Genomic DNA, 23,341 nt, shown 5'->3' with positions numbered 1-23,341 from the left:
TTATCCCGCTTTTATAATTATCATTCTCAATATTGTTTGCGCAACAAAGTTAACTCAGACAATGCGTATGAAATCAATGAAATTAATTTGTAATTGAAGATCAAGTTAATAGGTTATAAGAGTAAGTAACTTAAACGTACATTACTTTATAAGTTTGGTATGGTTTGCAATTGATATCGAAAATAAAAAGTTAAATATCTCGATGAAAAAAATCTAAATTTTTAATACCATGTTTTAAAAAAGAAAGAACTATATATCCATTTAAATTTTATCTCTATGCTACTTTAAATTACATAAAATTGAAAATTCTTTAGTAATTTTTTTTTTTAAATATGAAATGAAATGTCATGAGATAAAATTTAACAAAAGACATTTTAAAGTAGACTTTCTAATGCTTTTCGAAAAAATTGGTGCCATAATTTTTCGTCATAGTATTGACTTTTGTGTAGAAATTTATTGATAGAAACTAATAAAACTTATTAACAGAATGCCGTTTAATTTCAAGTTTACGGAAAGAACGAAAGAATGTTCATTATAATATACTTATAAATTTTGTTAAAATTTTTTAAAGACTTCCGACCGTTAATGACCGTCACTAAAAAATTGATTGTTTTATCATTTTTTGACAATTTTCTGCGAGATTATTTTAAGTTGTGCACAAATTGAAATTCGATAACCAAGTGAAATGGATCATTCTGTGCAACATTTCCAATTAAACTATTCTCATTAGAATAAAATCACTTTTGTATAAGTTTGAATATTTTTGAACAGCATAAATTCGCCGAATTTATGTCATTGAGAAACTATGAAGCACTATCAAAACATTTATGTAGACAATTAAATTTATGTTTAAGTAATTTATATTTAAAAGATTTTGATTCGAATAACTAACCTTTCTGTTTTCTTTATAATCAACTTTATATTATAATTAAAACCTTTTGTTTTTACAAATTATTCGATGTATTGAAGAGGAATAGTACATGGAACTATGGAAATTTCATTAAGTGTATTAATAATAATTCTTTAAATATATTATTTCTTAATTCAACAATTTATAATTAAATTGAACAAGGCGTATTTCACTCATAAAAGATGAATTAGTAAAACATTAATTTATTTATATCTAAGTTATTAATTTTTATTAAAATAAAATATTATTAAATAATTCTGTATATGTTTAGTAATCGATATAAGATTTGTTTTTTTGATAAGTCTTTTAGTTTGTAAAAATTCTGTAAAAATTCAAAACTGAAAAGTTGCCGGTCTTTCTTGTAGACTCTGAGCAAAGACAATTTACCATTCAGAATAAAAATGCCAGAAGATTTAATGCTTATTCTTATGTGGTGATTCAGATTCACAAAAATATTCCAAGGTGATCAACGAAATATGGAATCGTTTTGTCTTAAAAAAAAAACAAAAAAAAATGCGAAAGAAACCAATTGAAGAGATCCTCGCCACCTTTAGCATTCGAAAATTTGCGCGCTATTGGTCATTATCGAATGATATATCGATACGCGCACGATTTCTCGCTAGTCGTTTATTTCAAACTGCGTCACTGCGTTTAAGTGTATTAAATATATTAAAATTTAAAAATCTTAATTAAGAAGCACGATCAAGAGGTACTTGTAACAATAATTGAGCGACACGTACGATTCCTAGACAGCTCCGTGCCTAAGAATTCGTTGTAATGCGACAGTAGTTCACGTGGACTCCTGACGATTACGCGTAATCGTCGTCGTCGTCGAAGCGAAATTTGTTTCGATATCTCAGTACCGCTTACGCGGTAACGTCACCGCGTCCGGTTCCGCCGGAAGATTCACACGCGCGCCGCGAGCACGCTTTGAATTTCCACCCGCGAGTTTTCTCGTCTACGTCCGCCCTGGCGCGTCCGCGACGTGACGGCGCGGCGGCACACACAAGAGCGCGATGACTCTTGCCTCGGAGCGGCGCATGCGGTCCACGCTCGCCTCGCTCCGCTCCGCTCTGTGCACGTACAACGTATACGTGTCGCACGTATACCTGTCATGGATTCCGAGGATCGACCGCGGCCGCCGCGGGCACGCGTGATCGCGCGATTCCCTGCGTGAGAGTGACGCGTAACGCACGCACCAACGCACGCCGAGCGGACGGACGGTGTCCGACGTGCACGAGGAAGCGCGTATCAGCCAAGACCGCCACTGCCGCCGCCGTCGCCACCGCCACCGTCGTCGTCTTCGTCGCCGTCATCGTGGACCAGGCGTCGTCGTGGTCGTCGTCGTCGTCGTCGATCATGAGCGTCGCGGTACCGTCGCGCGTCGGAGGAAGTCGCCGTCGCCGTCGCTGGTGAACGAGCTACTAAAAGAAGAGAGAGAGAGAGAGAGAAAGAGAGAGAGAGAGAGAGAGAGAGAGAGACGCCCTGACGCGACGCCGCGCACCGGGAAGCGCGACGTGCCGAAATGATTACCTTCGTCGGCGACGGGCCTTCAGTTCGGAGCACGAACCCCGTGAGTATCCCGTCGCCCCCTTTCTTTTCTGCGCGTTATCAAGTAATCTAGAGCGCCTCCATCCCTTAAATAGTAAATAGAGAGCTGTGGGGAGTGAACCATGTACGGAGAATCAAGTGCGCACCTACGATGCACGGGGAAGCGACGAGCGTGTCGTCGCGACGTCGCGACGTCGCCGTCGCCGTCGCCGTCGCGTCCGCGGCGGCTTCGCCCGTCCGCGTGGCGGCTTTATGGTCGCTGCTATTTTTAGCGCATACCGTAAACCCGCGGCCTCCGACACCCCCCGCGCGAGGGAGGAATCTCGCGCTTTGTTCGCGTGGACACGTGCGGCGACCGTACGGGCCGTGTCGTGGGTGGATTCGGGGCGGAATATCCGTGCGGAATCCGAACGCGACGGGCACGTTCCTCCGCGTTGGCGGCGTAGACTTTTGGCGGGAACGCCGTTGTTGGATCGCCCAAAGCGAAAGTTACTTTGCAGCGAAAATAAAAATGATTGAAAAGAATTAGAAACTTTTTGAGTAAAACTCACAGTAAGAAATAGTTTGTTTACTGCGGTCCTGAATATTTCTTAATCGGATATGTATTTTCTCTCAACATTTGATGTCACACACTGAGGGAAAAACTACTAAGTTTTAATAAATATTTATTCTAATAGTACTAATGGAATATTTACTAAGTACAAATATATATTTACAGTACAAGAATCACTAATTTAACTTAAGTATCATTCTTTTTTATATAGTAAATATTTGTACATCGTAAGTAAATATTTCATTAGTACTATTCGAATAAATATTAAGTAAAATTTAAGAATTTTTTTCTCTTAGTGTATTGTTGTTTGTAGAATTCATGTTTGTATTACCCAAAAGGTTTTTATGTAAAAATAGCGGTAAACAATAAAAAATATAGTACAATGACTAAGTAACGCTGGCAATGGATATACTTATTGTTAGATCAATGCCGGAAGTGAAAACTGTAAAATTCAAAGCTCATGTTATTTGCTCATACGTTTCTCTCTTGTGTTTATTTAATCACTAAGAACTCATGAGTTAACACGAAAACATGAAGGGCACATAAAAATCTTTTCATTTATTATTTATTTATTAACGAACAAGCGTTATTAACTCATTAAGTACCACGATAATGTAAGCACGTTTCCGCCTCGACTTGAAATTATAAATATAAAAAGCTAAATAACATTGAAATAACGTAATGTCAAACGTTTTAACAAAGAATATCAAAAAAGAAAAAAATAAATTGCATATCTTTATTTTAGTATTTCGATAAAAAAAAGGTTATTTCTGTAAAAAACTGATTTTTTATTATACTCGGGTTTTTTTTTACTTTAAAGTCAAAAATACCTATTCTTTTCATCTCTACTTTGCAGCTTACTAGATTTTTGCGACTTCGCTCGATCGATCCGGGAGAACAATCAGGCTTCATTAATCGGGAACTTATTACGACATCGTGTTTTCACACTTTTCAGGCGAAAAAAAAACAATTTTACTGCATTATCTAAAAATCTTGCTAGACACAGATAAAAAAAATAATGTTATGTTGAAGCATCAAAAAAATATGTGGTATATTTAAGGATGATAATATTGTTGCAGAAGGTTTTGACATTCTTGCACCAATTTATAAACGTGCAATATAATTATTTTATTGGTTCACAATATAATTATTTTCACACAAAGCTGTATTTTTGCAAAGTCGTTTTTTTCGCGTAGTGTTAACTGCGTTTCTAACGTTAGAAACGCATTTCTGAATATAGAAATGGATTATTCAGAATTGAAAGCGTTAAAGCTTTTAAAGCTCCTGGAAAACTAAAAGTACGCTCAGCTTTTGCAAGCGTATTAAGCAAGCTTCTATTTAAAGATTAGTTCATGAGGATTGAATTTGATTGACCGCGCTCGCTCTCCGCTTAAAACCGTGCAAATCGAAAACAGTGTTATGCACGGTTTGTTATTGCGTCGGTGTCCATGATACAATGGCAATATTTGTGCGAATTTTTCGCAATTTGCTTGGGTTTTATCTTTCAGAGTGCAAGTATTTCTTTGAAAGATAATTCCTGCCAGAAAACGTCGAAGTCATGCTCATGTTTTAAAAGAGCTTCAGGTGCAAAGATCAATATCTTATCGCCGACGTAATAAATTTAGTTTTTGAGGTAGGTATAAGGTCTATGCGGGAAATAATTATGTAAATTGTCGCGTTTTTGTTGTCTCAAGTGCAAATCAATCTAAAAAATAAATTAAGTCTATGCTACTACAAACCGTGGTTATAGTGCTCTGTAAAATAAATCTTTTTCAGAAATTTCTACATGTATTTATTTTTTAATACATGTTGTATAGGGTCTATATATGTACAGGCGTACAGGATATGCATTTTCTCGCTGCCATATTTAACGCTTGAAGGTTATTCGATTTTTTAAGAATGTTTTCTCTATTTATTATCAGCTAAAAATTAATGAATTAAAAAAACTACAAGTTTCATAGGTTTATTCTTTTTTTCCTCTAATTAATAACAAAAAAATTTACTTGTGAATACCCATATTTTGGCTCTGAAACTAGCTGATAAGAATAAAACAAATAATAATTTAGTTTATAACATAAAAATGATCATGTTTTAAGTTTTAGGTAAATATATAACTCTTACATATGTAAATGGATAATGCAACTCAATATTTGTGCAGAAGTGCATCTTTTTATTACGTATATATATATATTTAGTAGAATTTTATTACTAGTATTAAAAATTTGATTTAGTTTACAATGTTATTTCTTTATCAAATTTCCAAATAAATATAAAACCAAATAACTGTAACGTAATTTTCCACAAGAATCAAAAATATAAAATTAAATAACTTTTAAATCAGTGAGAGAATTGTGTTTAACTTTTACGTAGTTACTAAAATTTTGGAAAATTTATTTGTTTTTTGTGAACAATTGGAAAACTTGTGTTAAATTTATGTTACACGACCCAAATAGTCACTCAAATTTTTATGTTAATTTAACATATGATGAATATGTTAGAAAGTGACATTTAATATAAAATATGTAACACTTTAAAACAATTTGGAACCGTGAAAGTATATTTTTTTAGTATAATTAACATTTATGATATGTTGACACGCGCATTTTAGTTTAGAATTAACATTTAAAAAAATTTCATCATTGTCATTGTGTTATTTGCGCATTTATTCATAAACTGTGTTATTTAACTCTAAGTAATTTGTGTCAGCTATTCAGAACTGATTTGATTTTCTTTAAAATATGTTCTTAAACGCAAAAATTTAAGAAATACGTATTTCTTTATACACGCTTAATTTGAAATTTAACGTGTGAAACAATCCTGCAGAAGTATAATTAAATTTCATTTTAAATTTAATATTTTTTTAAAATACTCCCATTCTCTACATTTTTTAGTGATTGTTTCGTTACTTAAATTTTAAATTGGACACATACAAAAAATATTTTTTATTCTGAACAGTTCCGGACAATTGTGACAGGTCTTTTATAAGAAATATTGAATATCAGTTAAACACAAAATATTCAAGCAACACAATTACATTATGTTAAAGTAACACTCTACGGGTATATTAAAAATTCAATAAAAATGTTACTGAAGATAAAATGTTAACGGTTTGAACGTAAATATAAAATGCTTTTTACTGTGTACGAATAGAGCAATCTATGAAACTTTTATGTTTTTGATAATGTTAATGTGACACGTACATCCTTAAATATCTCATTCGCAAATAATTCTCGCGTTTCGAGGGCAATATGAGTTTAGTTTATGCTTTTATTCCCTTTTTCCTCTCTGCTAATTTTCTGCGCTGAAATTTAGTAATAATTAATTAAGAAATCCACGTTCTCACCCTTCATAATGCAAACATCATGGATGTTAACGCGGACGCGACGTAATCTCTTTCATCAGCAGCCACGTTGTAGATACATCCCTTAAGAGCTGAAAGACCCTCGTGAAGGATAATATTTTCAGAACACAAGGTTAATCCCTTGGTCTTACTGCCTTGACTTATTGAAGCAAAAACTCTTTTCTCGAGTCTTCTTACTGAGCGCGAAGACTCTCGGATCGATGCGAAGGATGGCTGGAAATGAGAAATTTATTTAACAATTAGCTCTTACGTGACAAGTCTCTAATTCTCGTGGAAAGAAAGTATTATTTCTTGAATATATTATATAATCGATTATGTATTTGTTCACATAAAACAAGAAAAAAGTTCAATGATATTATCGATACAATATTGATCAATGTATCCCGCCTCTGGACTTGTTATCTCGGTGAATAACTGGACTTGTTATCTCGATGAATTTATCGTAATCTGCTGTTATCAAGAATGATGCGCCACGAGTTTCTTGTCGTCTGATTGTGAGATTCTAATGGCACGTTCGAAAATGATAGTAGCAACCAGCATAGCTAGGAATCCGCATAGGAACTTCACTTCAGAATGTCTCCTAACTAGCTGCTTGGAAACTGACATTCACTCTCGAATACACTGTAAATGTATCAAAAGCGATGTTCTCGGTTAATGATTGCACTATCTATATACATCCACTATCTATAATATTTAACTATTTGAAGGCAGCCTATCTCAGCTATTTTGCAGCAAAATACTTTTCTCTTAATTGACTGATAGTAAAGTTAAAGTTTTAAGCTGAATAAAATAAGATGGAATTTTTTTAATACGTAATTTTAATAATTATTATAAAATAATAAAAAAACGAGTCTGTATATCTAGTTCTTATTCAAAATTAAATATTTAATGAATATTCATCAAAATTAAAAAAGAATACAAGTATGTAGTTTATCATTAGAAAATTATTTCATCGTAATATTCTCTCAATTTTCTCTATTTTTCATTACTCCCTACGTAAAAAGTTTATGACGTGAAATTTCTTAATAGATTGAAAGGATTTATCATAAGCGAATGAAATTCTTTAGGTGATTAATGGGAGAAAATTTGCTGTGGAGCGATGCTCGAAATTCGATTGAAAGTTTTCCAGTCGTCTTTTTAGTTTTTTTTTTAGCTCGCTACTCGCACGCGTTCTTTAATATCGTGCTTCGTAAACGTCGAACTATGACGACCCCTGTAGAGCGGCGGTTTCGCAAGACGTGTGCAACATATGGGTGCTTGAAGATCGATCGATTTAAACGCGTAGTCACCTACACGCGATTTTATGGTAATGATATCAGCACGAAACCGACGGTACTAACGTGGCTGTCTAAAGAATTCTACGCTCATCCTGAAAGAGCGATAGTAGAAATGTGTCGCATTTACCATTCTCTTTTTACACGTCACTATTGACATCGTTAGATTTTATTCATCGGCGTTCTTACTCATTCATGTCATTTTCGACATGTTAGATTTTATTCCACGTAAAGAGGCATTAGCGAAGAGAGAAAATTATTTCTACAAAGCTTTTGTAGTATAGATGAATTTAATCAAGTCAGAGAGAGAGAGAGAGAGAGAGAGAGAGAGAGAGAGAGAGAGAGAGAGAGAGAGAGAGAAAGAGAGAGAAAGCAAATCTGCTTTTCATGCAACATACGCGACGTCCTTTCTTAACGTGAATCCTTCTTTTTCTATATACATATAGTTTTTATACGCCGTCATTTTTTTTTAACGCGATGCTTTAATCATCTTTAATGTTAATTTAACTTGAAAAGCATGCTCTGCGAGTCATAAATCCCCGGGATTACGCGTGACATGCACGGCACGGCTAAGGATTACGAGTGACAAGTGTAATCCACAGCGTATATTAACAGAAGCATTCTTTTGTATTAACAGATGCATCCATTGTTGCATAATTAAATGCAACAACGTGCATTTAATTTTGCTCATACGAGAAAATGGTTCGGGTAAAAGAAAACTTCTTGATTTCTTAGCGCTACATCCAATTTACGTAATAGCATCTCAGCGCTACCTACAACACGTGATTTCTCGTTTGATAAGCTCAAGAAGAAAAACCATGTAAATATCACTCAGTAATTGTTCGAGAATATGCCTCATCATCGCTTTTTTCGTTATGATCGTTTTATTATACAACCACTTTAAAGATCCACAAAAAGAAAATAAGATCAAGAATATTATGCAAATGCAATTTTTCTTTTTAACTAAAAAGCACGGGAGCTACATCCTTTTTAAGAGCGTCTAACGCTAAGTGGCTCGAATTTTCGAGAAATTTTTCTGAAGCGTATCTTAATAACGCGCGACATTTTCTTCGAGAAGAAGACTTCGAACGCTGTGTCTCTAGCATATTCGCTTGTTCGTCATGCAAATGACTGCGCGATCCGAGATCGGTGCGTCAACTCGTTTCGTTCGCGAGCGCGACCACAGATCGGCCTATTAAAACTCGGGATCTAATCTTACGACAATCGGAACAGATACGTAAGTCTAGACGGTGAGTTGTGTGCTCAACGTACTGTAGGATATAGTAACGGGCGGACATCCTCCGCGTGTGAATGCACCGGCGACGCGACGGTTCTATTATTACTGCACGTGCCGTTGTACCGGCGCAGATATCCGCTACGCGCGCGCTCGATACGGCTCCATACATGAATGACCGCGATATTTACTCGCCTTTAACATTCACCCTGTATATTTAATGTCTATTGAAGGCACGCCAAGCGAATGACATTAATTCTTACTAAAATACACGGCGTGCATTTATCACGGATCATACGTGACGAGCTGCGCGTCATTCCTGAGACGCTTGATGGATTATATCAGTATCGCGGTGTCGCATGGGTTACTATTTCTGAAACAGTTTGAAATAAAAGAAATGAAGTTCAATTTATCTTTTTTTTTTTTAAAGGGTGGAGGTCAATGTCGGTCTACAGTGGATCTTGGTGACTCAACGAAAATTTTTGTGTGAATTTTTACAATCTTCAGTTCACGTAAAGTGCGCGCCGCATATTCATCGGTCTTGAAACACCGTTCTTAACCGGAATACGTAAGATCACAAATTAAATTGACGAGCAATTTAATCATTTTGACGCTAAGCATCTTATAAAACTGTAAAGAATTTATTGGGGGGGGGAAATACCTCAGCCAAGACTCGAACCTTGATTCCTCTATAATATATTCCATACGAATATTTTCGAAGAGTAAGAACGAAATATACGGAACTGCACATTGTTCTTCTACGTTTTTACACATCTATTTAGACACATTTAGTAAATATCTACAAATTTTCGTATAGCTAAATGTTTACTAGTTTTCATAGATATTTAAATTATACCTGAGTAAATTTAAAAACTAACACATTTTTCAAATCAGTTGACACAATTTCTCAAAAACTACTGAAATCATAATCGACTTTAATTTTTACGTATATGTAACATACATGGCATGTCTGCTTACCGCAAACTAGGATAAATGAAAAAAATTGTAAATTATGAAAATTATGGTGTTGTTTTAAAAAATAAGATTTTAACAAAATCGATACAATTGTATACGTATGAATAAAATAGTTAAATTTATTAATATTGCAGTAATCCTAGTTTATGCGATAAACACATATGTATTTTACATACACATATATGCAAAAATTGAAATTGATAGTTTCAGTAGTTTCTAAAAAATAATATCAGCCGAGAGAGAGAGAGAGGAGAGAAAGATTTAAAAAATGTGTATATATTTACGAAACATAATAATATTAATTTAGCTATATAAAAATTTGTAGGTATTTAGTGAATATGTACAAGTAGATGTATATAAAAGTGTAAAAAAATATACAGCGGCAATTAGAAAAATAATGTGAGGCTAAAATATCGTGTTCTGCTAAACTGGATGACTTTAAGATCCCATAAAGAGAAGATGATGTACCTTTGATTAATTTTGAACAATAAACAATTCTAAAATATTCTTCCAATTGATATAATTTTCATAAATTTTTATAGACTTAAATTGTAATATAATATAATTTTTCAACACAGTAAAAAAACTGACTTTTTGTTAAATATACTACATATATAATGTATCTTTGACTAATATGCGTCAAAAGTGATCAAAAAAAGAATTAAGATGTTTTTATATATTTATATTTTTAACGTATATATTTATAAAAAAATATATATGTATATATATATATAACCTACACATTTATAAAAGTTTTAAAATATCTCTTAATTCTCTTTTGCATACTTTTATACAATGCGAATGTGTGCCCGCACGTATTTGCATACGTGTCTGTGTGTGTTTATTTTGTATAAAATTTTATATAAAATATACGTAAATTAACTTAAACAAACAGAAATAACACAAAAATAACAGAACCATTTCGTATTACAAATTCAATCTTTATCTTTATTAAACATTGCGTATCTGATGCCAGTCGTAAAGATAGTACAGAAATCTGGGATACTCCTTGTAACTTTGGGACCAAAAACCATAATTTTGGTCCCAATCAATATTTTTCAAAAATTTTTTTTTTGAAAATTTACAAACTCAGAAATGTGAATCTACAAACGGTATTGACAAAACATGATTTATTATAAAGTTATTAAGGAAAAACCATTAAATGGAAATAAAGATATGTACAAAAATTCATTTTTTAATTAAATCATGTTTTTTTAACAGAAAACTTTTAAGGACTTTATAATACAGGGTTTTAAAGCTAAAGAATGATACTTTAAGAAATAAATTATAGCATTGTCATTTTTTTTTAAATTATAATTATGTTACAAGAAAAATATAATGATAAAAGCTCTATTTTGTGTTGCTTGAACTCTAGTTGAACAATAAAGCTGGTCAACGTAGCGATCGATAATAGAGGTCTGTAACTTCTTTCCCTTTATAGTTTGGACCTTGTTTCTCATTTTGTCTTTACACAGCAAGCGGTTAAAATTTTATACGGGGTCTCCCAGACCCATACTATGTTTAAGGGTTAAAAAAATCAAATTTTATTATAATATTTCTTTAAAATATTACCTTGACATTTACCTTCACTTTACTTTTATTTTATCTTTTTCAAAGTACAATATCCGTTACTGGTCAACATTTGCTCATTTTTTATTTGTTGTTAAATTTATAAATTATAGATTGAGATTGACATTGCTGAATTTTAATAAATTTTTCTAGATAATTATTGACAAAATAAATAATTTAAATATAAAATGGAATATATATATATACATATATATATATATATATATATATATATATATATATATATATATATATACATACATAATGTATATGCATTATTTTATGAAATTTAGGAAACTATTAAAATTACTTATTTTGTATACTTAAGCAATAAGTGATTTTTCATAACAACATAATTCTCTTTATCATCAAGATTGTAGGTTATAAAGCAGTTTTAGTAGTCAAATTGCAAATTGTATACTTTACTTTTACAAATATTAAAAAAAATGTTTTATAAGGCAACATGATCTATGAAAGATTCAATGAATTAAAGAAACATTATTATCTTTCCCTAAATAATTCATTAATTTGCTGTAATTTTTAGAGTTGTATCTTTCTTTATTTAAAAAAAAAAACGTAAAAAAAGTGAGTTTTTTCCTCCATTTTATTTTCCGGAAAATTAAAAACATTAACGTCATTGCATAGTCGTTTTTTCCCGTATTTTTCAGGAAAAAATGAAAGAAACCGGATTTTATTCTCAATTTTATTTTTCAGAAAATTAAGAACACCAGTACATCATTATTGCATTCGTTTTTTCCTCATTTCCAGAAAAAGTACGGAAAGAATCTCATTTTTTCCTTAATTTTCTAGAAAGTTAAGAACATTATCAAGTTCCTTATGCAGGAACGTTCATTATTGTTAATTTCTTGATAAAAATTATTTATATTATAAAATAATTCATAATTTGTACAATATAAATGTTTAATTGCATATTAAAAGTGTAAAAATCTATTTTTTGTCTTGTTGATTCTGACGAATGCAGTCGGAACTTTTTTTCCAAATTGCTAAAATTATTGTATGCGAAAATTGGCAATGACATACTTCTATTTGTCGAGCAGATCCATGACGGCTAAAAATGCATTTATGACTATGCATGCCAACCTAAGTAATCCCGCGGAATCCACGAAGATGAACAATATTGCAATTTTACGTGAAAACCCTCGTGCTCAAACGAATCTGTTGGGAATTTGCCAGATGATTCTTCAATAATTTTTGTTTAATCTTATACCTTAGACTTAGACTAATGGAATCGTTCCATAAAGATTAATCGAATAAGATGCAAGTTATAATTTACACGTATTGTAAATATAGTAAAAGTATTTCTATCTTTTTTGTGAGATTAGTGATACAATAATAGAGAGAATTTGGAGTCGATTCAAGTGCTTCATGATATTTGTTTCTTATTTTGTACAAACAAAACAGAATCAGCAAGCAAAATGCACAAAATGCATTTGAACATTTCTAATGCATTAATTCTTTACAATATTATTTCAAGATTTATTATAAGTTGAATATTAAGAAAAAAAAAATATATATATACGTATATGTATAAAATTATGATTAAAATAATTTTTATTTATTACAAATATATGTATATAAATTAAATTATAAATTTATATTATATTATAAATTGATAACATGTTTTTTTCCTAAATTCGGGAAACTTTCTTTTATAAAGATAAACTTATAAAAAAATAAAAAAAAATAAAAAAAAAATATATATATATATAACATTTTATCTCTCCGGATTTCCACAAATTTCTCTTTCTTTCTCTCTTTATTTCACGCCGCATCACAGAGTATTACGACACGGTCACAAATGGTTCTGAACAAAACCCATCCAATTTTAAGCCGCGATTCCTTCGAGATCTCCTGTTGCTAGGAGCTTGGACTGCTTGGAGATCTCGAAAACAAATTCCTTTGCTCGGGCAAGCCGAGAAAATGAGAAAATCGCACTGGACTTTAAACCAGGATGACTAGATCTTTAGATCGTAATAAAAGTAAAGTCAATGTGTTCCGTCAGTTTTATATAATAAATGTAACTATGTAACTAAAAATATTTTAAATCTTTGTTGTCTACATCTTTTTATGTTTTTGAAAGAAATATCAATTTATTATTAAATATATTAATGCAACGGTACGTGACGATATTATTTTAAATATAGAGGTTAAAATTTATACAAATTACTAATCGTTTCGTTTCGTTTAAAGGATCGTTCTCCTTTCTTACATGACCGTTTAACACGAATTAATCTTTCTTTCACAGCAAAGTCATCCAGCGGTGATGAGACTTTCAATTAAATTTCTTAGACAAGATCGATCGTCCTTCTGCTTTAAGTATGAACGCTCGGTGAAAAAGCGGAGCACATTAGAGCATTGAATGTGCAACGGGCCATTATTTAAAAGCCAGCAGCTTCTGGACCCAACCTTAGTTTAAACCGCGCACACGCCCGCTACTTTGACAGTAGCGAGGCGGTGTGCCGCGAGGAGGTGCCTTATTGAAAGAGAGAGAGAGAGACAGAGAGTCGTTGGGCCGCTCGTCGACGGTGTCGGTAGAAATAATCCCATCGATTCGCTTTCCGGAAGAAGCCACGCCGGTACGGTCGGGCTCGTGCGGTTACGAACGAAAGCAGGCGTGTAGATCCGCGTCGGGGTGGCGGCGTGGCTGGTGTGGGCGCGGACGGGTAGGATCATCCCCTAAAACGACAGCTTTAATATCGGCCTGGATGTGTTTGTGCGCGCAGGAGGAGCAGGCGGCAGCGGACGAGTGGGAGCTTTAAGAGCCGGAGAACGTGTCGTGCTGGAGAACGACACGCTTAACGTCATCGCCGTCGCCGTCGTCGACGAGCAGACGGGAAGAGAGCGCGCTCTCTCGCATTCGACGAGGACAGACTGTGGCAGGGAACCGCGCGACGAGGATGAGGCAGGTAGTCGTGCTGGAGCCAGCTGGCAGCGTCCTGGTGATCAGACAGACCTCTCTGGGTGGTGGCGGCGTCGCCACTACCGGCAATGTCAACTCTAACCCTACGGGCAGCAGCGACACCCACGCCTTGGTCAATCACGCCGCTGTCTCCACGATCGCCTCCAACGATCACAATCAAAATAGGATAGTCGTGGTGCGCTCGTCTACCTCATCCACCTGCATGACCAGCTCGGTGAGGACACAATACACTACGACCTTTACACGTGCTCAACCGGCGAACCGCGAGTCGTAGAACCGTTGTATGGGCGGTTTAGCTTGTTCAGAGACCCTTGCTCATGTTTACTTTACGAGTCTGTTATAATATGGATTTTGGTTACGCGCTTAACTAGCTCGGAAATTGAATCCGTTAGCATTCGTTTTACTTTCGCGAGTTAATGCTTTTGCAGGAAAACAAATTATGGCATAGAGTTACGAAGATTAATTTGATCGTTGAGAGCTCGCGGTTGTGTATCTGAAACTGTGCCTAGAAATTTTTATTCTACGGATTATCAGCAATCAACTCGCGTTTCTGAAAAAAAGAAAAAAAAACAGAATATTATTTAGGACTTTATATGAAATTCGAGACGGCAACGTGATTATCCAATACGGGACTGCAAATCAGTTAATTAATTCTCATTCGTGAGCCGTTATCTGGTAAATTGTCTGCCGATGTTATCCTCAATTTAACTACCACGTTAAACGTGAAAGTCGTATTAGGAAAGTTCCTGCTAAAAATGTGTCGGCGGTAAAAGGTCAAATGATCGCTGAATGCGGGGGAAGAAAGTGACTGTGAGACAGGTTGTCTCTCTTCCTCTGTTGGCGGTAGGACAGATGTCTTCGGGGAAGATCCGAGTTAGTCTCGCAACCAAGTACTTACAGAATAAAAGACTTGCCTTTCCAGCCGGTGCTGCGCGCGAGAAAAAAAATTCTACCGCCTATATAGCTTTACAATACGAAACGAGACAACTTCAATTATAGCTGGGAATGGGTGGCAGGTGGTACCACGAGCCTCGCCTCGTTTCGATGTAAAGGGTTAAAGAGGATAGATCACTCTTCATCGCGAAGGACGTTTTGCCACGATTCCAGTGTCGCGATTTCGTGCAATTTTTATGTTGTTACTTATTTTTTCTGTTAATCATCTATTGTTTTGTAACGTTTGACGTTTCCTAATGCGTTATTTTCAACTATTTTTGATGTAATTTCTCTTTATTGTAATTAGAGAATTATCAAAAAGAGGGAATTCTATTTTTGATGACCACAATTGCAATCCTATACATTCTTATCAACTTTTATCTAAAGACTTCTTATTGACCAAGCTTGACTGAAAGCTTATAATTATCATGAATCTTTAATAAATAAAAGTATTTTTAGTCTCTACGTGCGGTTTGACTGGTTATAATAATTTATTGCGATTAACAATCTTTTTGATATTAATTACATTCAATTGCTCCAAATGAATTTATCGGATAAAACACTGTTACTTTTGCATGAAATATTCCCTTTGATTTTCAATTTGCGAGCAATAAAATTACTAAAATACTCTATAAATAGTGTTGAGAGATTTATGCTCGCAATTTACGATCGCTTTGTTCACCGTTTAGGCCGACAATCACGCATCGACCAACGGCAATAGCAACATCAACGTCAACGCGAACATTAATGGGAATCCGGGCAGTATCAGCTGTAAGCCGTCGTCGAAGGCCGGAATTGGCGGCGGTGCTTGTAAGCCGAATGAGAGAAACGACCACCTACGAAACGAGCACAAAAATCAGGACGGAGTTGCCAACAGCAACGAAACGAACCCTGCCGCTGGATGTCGTCCAAGGACGAGCAAGGAAGCCGCTCACGAGAACGTCGCCTCCGACAGGAAGCTCGATGGCGCGGATCCCATCTCCCGTGAGTACTTTCCCCATTACTCACCTGTACCTTTGACAACCCGCGCGATCGCCTCGTAAATTATTTACCCGTACATCTGGTTCAGACGTACGATATTATCCTCATATTCTTGATATGACGAATGTTGAGCCTAAATTAACATATCGGTACGAGAACAATTGACGTCGGCTTATACCCTAAAAATGGGAGAAAATATTAAACTGTTAAATGAGTTATTTTTGTAATACAATTTAAAGTTATCTATGCAAAAGAAACTTCAAAATTCCCCCTAATTTTAATCGCCTAATGGAAGCACAAATCTTTATTACGTATCAGCATCAATGTCGCGGTGGGAGTTCTCGTGATTGTTGTGTCGTTAGGAAAAGTTTTCGGGCTCGCCTGTCTGAGGTAGCTTTAAGTAGTTCTCGAAAATTATGGCGCTCTCGCACGAAGAGAGCTAAACGGAGAAACGGACGAAGAATTAGTCCCGCGCGTTAAGACTCGAAGAAAATCGCAATGAAGTTTAAAACAAACCCCAGCGTTTTAAAGCGTACGGTTACGCCATCGCGCGAAAACAGTGGCACTGAAACGGAGAGAAGCCTGACCGAAGTTTCCACTCATCACGATGGAAACGGAAACTGCACACAAACTGTGCTCGAGTTACACACGGAATGACTTTGGAGCCCGTAAACCACGCGATTAGCAGCGAGTGACTGTATAACGGAACGATAAACTATCGGTCCTACAACTTTTATAGTTCGTACTTTCCTGTGTGAATCGGTTAAGAAGCAGTAACTACTCCTTAGGGCTATTAACGCGCGGATAATTGAACGAGATAACAGACTAGTTATAAAGAAAATTCGTATTAAATTGAACTCGTGGAAAAATTTCAGAATAAAATGATAAAATACAAATTTTAGGTGAGTAAAAGCGAGTAATATGGACTAACCGTTTCTAAAGTAACGTTACTCCGTTATAAATGTATATTAAAACTTTTAATTTATGCAAAAGTCTTTAATTTATGCAAAAGACATTAGCTTACTTTATAATGCTCTTAACATATGTATTTTGTGCAATAACTGCAATAACTTTCAGCGATTATCATCTGTGGATAAAGTACTTTCTTTAAAATATAAACTATAATAACGTTTAATTAATGAAAGTTTCCAAAATTTAAATTAACTTTAATATTGATGAAAAAGTAAATAGTATGAAAATGAGAGAGTCTGAAAGTTGAAATATAATACAAAATGGAGGATAAATTTCAGGAAACATTAATACAATAAATGAAATGTAAACTTGTTTATTTGTGTTAAATAATTGAAACATAGTTAAGCGTTAAATGGTTTATACTTTTATTGTATAATAACACATAAAAAAATATAAAATTAAAAATCTTAATTATTATGTATACTAAACGTTATTTTTTAAAATAAATATTCTTATTCATGATAAAAACAAAACAATTATATTTTTGCACTTGAATAATTTAAAATAACACTTTACGTAAAATAAACATCATTGCATATGAAAAATAAATTTAAAATCTGGAAAATTTAGGTAAAATTATATTTGTCATAAAAAAGATTATAACATACAAAGGTTATAATATATTTTATATTTATTCTCTACCCTTAAGGTATTTCATATCATTTGTATATTTTAATGACAGACAAAATCAATAAAAAGTTAATAATAACAATTAAATAGTATAACATTACTCATGCAACATTATTGAAATGATAGAATATTAATTAAAAAATATATTTCACACTTCTGGAAACACAATTATGACAATATACTGTGACAATATTTTCAAAAACAATACAAATAAATATTTGAATTGAAAAAAGCTATTGTCGCACAATATTTGCTGTTTGTTAGAAAATGTTTTGTGTAACAATTAAAACAATAATTGTTACCTGTGAATGTAGTACGTTTTTTTTAAATAAGTTATAATAATCCAAAAAGAACAAGATGACAAAATGTGTTAATTTGTCGTCACATTGACCAAATTATGACCAAATAATGATAAAAAAGAATGACATAAATTTTACCAACATAACATTAAATTGACATTATTTTGACTTTTCTGTTCTCCTTGGGAAGCTTTAATCTATATTAGTAACCTATTCTATGTTGCCTGCTTTTATGCTAAACGAGGAAATAACAAGTATTTCGATTTTGGTTCTTAAGATTCTTTCTTTAATGAGTTTTTTCCAGAGCTGCAAGATTAGGGGATTTTCTCTCTCATGTAAGTTTTGTTATTATCATGGGGAACTTTTTGGGTGGATAAAAAGTTTAGGAGAATCTTTAAGAGAGGAAAGTATAAAAATCCATAATATTTTTATTCTTCCAAAAGAAATCTTTGTGACAGTAAAAAGTTAACAAAAATCAAATTTAAGGAAAATCTCCCCTGAATCTCTGACAGTTCTAGGTTTTTTTATTAAATTAGATCTCTAACTCTGTTTATTAAATCTCTACGTCATTAAATTAAATGTATCTTAATGTGTTCAAATTTTAATTTTCTCAGTTGTTCAACAATTTGTACGTAGATAAATATCCGCGAATGAGATATTGATTCTTAAAAACTTTTATACACTTTTTATATAACTTTTGTATACCTTTTTGTATAATTTTTACATACCTTTGATCGTCGGTATTAAATCTATTGATTTTTAATTTTTAGATGTTCAAAATATAGAAAATAGATTTACATTTTAAATGCGTATGTATACGCGCGAAACTGTATGTGCAATTAATGTTGTAACACAATGCCGTGATACTATTTTACCATATAATTGAATCACTACACTTTTTATACCTCGCTAAATTGTTTCATGCAGTTGCAAATGAATTTAGTTAGTCATTGTACAGCGGAAAATAGTGGTCCGCGTACAACTGTTACACGTTGATCCCCGATAATACGCAATGTCGATGCGATATTTTTTGCACGATACACGCCATCGTGCACCGATAGCTCGGGAATAAAAACAAAATGTAGTTGAAAACCGAATACTGGAAGCAAATATCCACAATTCGCCGAGCGGGATTACTCCTTTCCCATCTAGAGGGACTACGAAAACAGAAATGATCGATATGCGCTGAAGACCCGTTTTATGAAGGAGAGACGAAGCTTCTCATCCCTAAATCGTTCTACTTATCATCGTTTTTCGAGAATCGCGCGATCTTTTCTGAAGTGGAAATTATCGATCTGCATTACAAAAAGTACTTGGAAGGAAGGGCAATGGCGAATGTACAGTGTGTCCTGAAGTTTTATATAAAATAATAAAAATTTTCATATTTTTCAACTGCAAATCCTCTTTCCGTTATGATTTCAAAAGGAACACTATACATAATTTTTATCAAATGAATATTTTTGTAACACCAAACGTGATTTTTATCGGACGTTAAAGTGGAAAGTTCGCTCATGTTATTTTTTTATATTTTCACATCGGAACGCTTTCACGCAGCGTTTTACTTTGTTATACAATTTAAATAATAATTTTATCATTTAACCTTTATATCTTTTGGGATACTTGTTACATATTGACGAAACTTCTGCTGCTTCTCCATAAAGTATACAGGAAGTAATGTATACAATCACAAAGTTTCCGACGTGGGATTTCCATTAAGGTTTGCCGCATCACTTTTCCTGGAAAACAAGTTTTCCCGCGTACGATTTCGTCATGTTTCCCGCATTTGCATTTCGAAGACCTTGCCTGACTTTGTGTACCCTCCTATGTTCGTCTATTCTGTCGCGGAAAGAGGTTTCGGCTCATTTCCAGAACTGGCTGTATGCACAGCGCGAAGATGCACATGCACTCCGACTCTTCTGGCATATGCATAGTCGCTGGACGGCTGCAGGCAGAGCTGGGTCCTCTATTCTGCGAGCTACGTTTTTCCATAATGGGCACTCGTGCGTGAATCCGATTCCGAATATAAATAGAAGGAACGGGTTGTGTGCTCTGCGAAAAGAGAGAAAGAGAGAAAAAGGAAGAGGAGTCACGTGGAAAGTATTACCGTTTGATGTGCGGAAAGTACAAGGCTAGCACTAAAAACACGCAAATTTCGTGATGACAATTCTTTTTTTTTTACGAGCGCCAAGTTCTAACGACCTAGAGAAACTCAATGATAACTCGCCATCGGTTAGCCATGGTTATGTAGAAAAAAAAAGGAAAATCGTACGCTTATTGCAACTTTACGTTTAACGTAGTTAATACAAAGTTTGATCGAAATTTTAATTGAAAATGTAGACGAACGTTTTATTCCAATGTCCAATACAAATCACGTTTGACGTTACAAAAATATTTATTCGATAAAAATTCGATCGTCGTATCGGATTAAAAATATGCTCTTGAAATGATGGTACTATTTTCCTCCTAACCGATTAAAAGTTTTATGAAATTTATTTATTGAGCTCAGAAAGACATTTGAAAATAGATACATAAATAATTTTAATCGCAGACATAATTGGAACTATTTACAGGTATTTGTCTCCTTCTCCCTCCAAAAGTCAATATGCGAATTATTTTTTGATGTTCCTAATATTCTCGTAAAAGTTTGATGAATGTGCTTGGCTGGGCGTTTTCTGTATCGTGACCCCGGCTTTTGTGACGCACGAGACCTTCTCTATCGCGCTCCTTATTTATTGCCGACCTTGTTATTTATTGTTAGTGCCACATAGGCTGAGAAAGTTTCTCTTAGGATCTATGGTTTTCCGATCGTGTGCAGACCTTAACCCTTCGTAGTTTACCTTAACGCCTTTTTCTGGCTCGTTCATCTAAATGATGATCAAAATTCTTGAAAATCGATAAAATATTAGAATCTCTAACAAAATTATTTTTTATTTTGAGCACATATCTTTTGTTTATGAATAATAATCATGTTGTTACTGTCAAAATTGCACAGTTATGCATTGTACAGAAACGGCAAAACTTTTTATTAAAACTGTTTAAATTGAGGACTAATCTTATTTCCTAAAAATGCAAAATTTATATTATTTGACATAAAAATAATTTAGCAATTTAGTACTAAAAGATTAAAAATAATCTTATCCATTTTATTCTGAATTCGTATTTTTACTGAAAAATTGACTGTCTCTAACATTACGAATCGATTAAAAAGTATCAAACAATAATTCTTATAATTACTATTTTATTTCTTATTTCTTGCTTATGCAGGGAACGGAAAGTTACTTTTTAAAAGTAAATAGTTACCATTATACATATAAAAAGTAACGATTTATTATATTTTTTGTTATTTTTTTAATCCCAATATGAAATTAGATTAAATAAAAAGTTTACTTTTGTACTATTTTTTTGTATAATATTAATAAAAATAATAAAATTTTTTAAGTTTGTAAGACTATAAAAAATTTAAAGATAAATTTGAAATATTTAAAATTCAAATGAAAATCTTGATTTCAGTTACAATTATAAGTATGGTTCAATTTATATTTTTTTGTACCCTTAATTTTATGTTTAAAAATTTTAATATAATAATTTAAAACCAATAAGTATCCTTAAAATAAATAAAACTACAAGAATTATACAATTATACAATTTTCTGAGTAAGATTTATATAGAATTCATCAAATATGAACTCCATAAAATTTGTTTTTATCTTATACGGTTCTGTAATTGGTTTTTGACATCTTAAGACTAATCTTAAAACGATCTTAAATATTACAACGGACTATAACTATAATCGAATTTTATTTCAAGACCGTCTTTAGTGTCTTAAGATGCTAATACGGCTTTTATTGGTTGATCACATCTTAAAACAGTACTACAAATGATCTTAAATGTAGTAATCGACTATGCATATCAGCCAAAGAATATTAGTTGAAAGATGAAAACAGAATATACGAAAATTATATCATAAATAATCTAAAATATAAAAAGTAATGATAAAAATAATTGGTAAATTCGTTATCGTTATTATACTAAAAAATGTAACTACGTTACCATTACAGTTATAAGAAAAAGAAAGTAGCGCCATTACTAAAAGAAGTAACTGTAACGGTAACGGGGATAGTTACCCTATTCTGAAATTATGATTCTTGTAATTACATAAAATGAAATATCTTTTTGATATTTTCAAAGAATTATTTTTAGTCCAAGAATATTACTTATATTTTCTTACATTTACTGTGGGTAAAAATTTATCCATATAATTAAAAACTTTTTTTATACTTCAAGAACTTTTTTATACATTTTTTTTTTATTTTTAAGTTTCAAAATGTTGGAACTGAATCAATATTAGTTGAATATATAAAATTATATTAAATGTTATTTTAAGCCAACACAATTTTAATAATAAAAACTGTACTTTTACTTAGCAGTATTACGGAATTAATAATTATTATTTTTATCTCTGGAAATAATGAATAAAGTAAAAAATCCTTAGGATTCCAATCTAATGTAGTAACGTCGCACAGCGTAACGTGGTCTTCGAAGTACTTTGTACTTTCCTTATGGCCACCCCGAGCGAGAGTGGTTCTTCCTTATCGACGCAAAATTTCATCCCCGGAATCTCTCGCGTCGTTGTTCCGGGAGACACCAGCATCGTAACGCTACGTTCGAGCTTCCGAAGAAGTGCACCCAGCAGGAAAGTACCCCCGGCGACACGGGGTAATTCGTAGTTCCGGCAATATCCGCCAGAGCGGCGATTGTGCGGCCTCCACTACTACAACCCCTGTTCGTGCATTCTCTTTTCATCGCCACCCTCACGCTTCAGCAACCCCACTTATCCACGCGACCTGACATCTACGGGCATTCTCTAACCTATCCCGTTTCTATCCTGACCTATCCGATTGCCTATCCGGTGACTAGACCCGGTATCGACTTCCTCAAGAGAAGAGTGAGCCCTTCCTTACGAAAAAGCTTACGTCCCGTTTAATCTCGGCGCCCTTCATCATTGCCTACTTTTGATCTTTCCATTTCTTACGAAAGACTTTAATCCGACGTCTCGCACTCAAGGATAAGATCTGATAATTTAGTCAGTGAAATGCGAGTCTTCTCATAGGATTTGACAGAAAGTGTACTGAACTCATTCGGCGAATCCGGGCTTGAG

The 23,341-nt window shown here is 33.5% G+C and overlaps 1 protein-coding gene across 5 annotated transcripts in view; it reads left to right on the top strand.

Annotated features, from left to right (window-relative positions):
- Positions 1 to 1,922: 1,922 nt before the first annotated feature.
- LOC105199172 (calmodulin-binding transcription activator 2) overlaps positions 1,923 to 23,341 on the top strand; it is a 71,486-nt gene continuing 50,067 nt past the window's right edge. For 2 of the 5 annotated variants that reach the window (XM_026138043.2, XM_026138041.2), the window contains exons 1-3: positions 1,923 to 2,483; positions 14,172 to 14,582; positions 15,991 to 16,285. In XM_026138043.2, coding sequence (XP_025993828.1) covers positions 14,346 to 14,582; positions 15,991 to 16,285 — 532 coding nt within the window. In that variant the 5' untranslated portion in view covers positions 1,923 to 2,483; positions 14,172 to 14,345. Of the gene's footprint in view, positions 2,484 to 7,986; positions 9,452 to 14,171; positions 14,583 to 15,990; positions 16,286 to 23,341 lie in introns of those variants that run through there. The other 3 variants (XM_026138042.2, XM_039453379.1, XM_039453380.1) reach the window with 3 other exon arrangements.

This window comes from Solenopsis invicta, chromosome 9 (assembly GCF_016802725.1).
Source record: "Solenopsis invicta isolate M01_SB chromosome 9, UNIL_Sinv_3.0, whole genome shotgun sequence".
Lineage (NCBI taxonomy): Eukaryota > Metazoa > Arthropoda > Insecta > Hymenoptera > Formicidae > Solenopsis > Solenopsis invicta.
The sequence above is the reverse complement of the archived record's forward strand: the minus strand, read 5'-3'. Positions and strand labels throughout refer to the sequence as shown.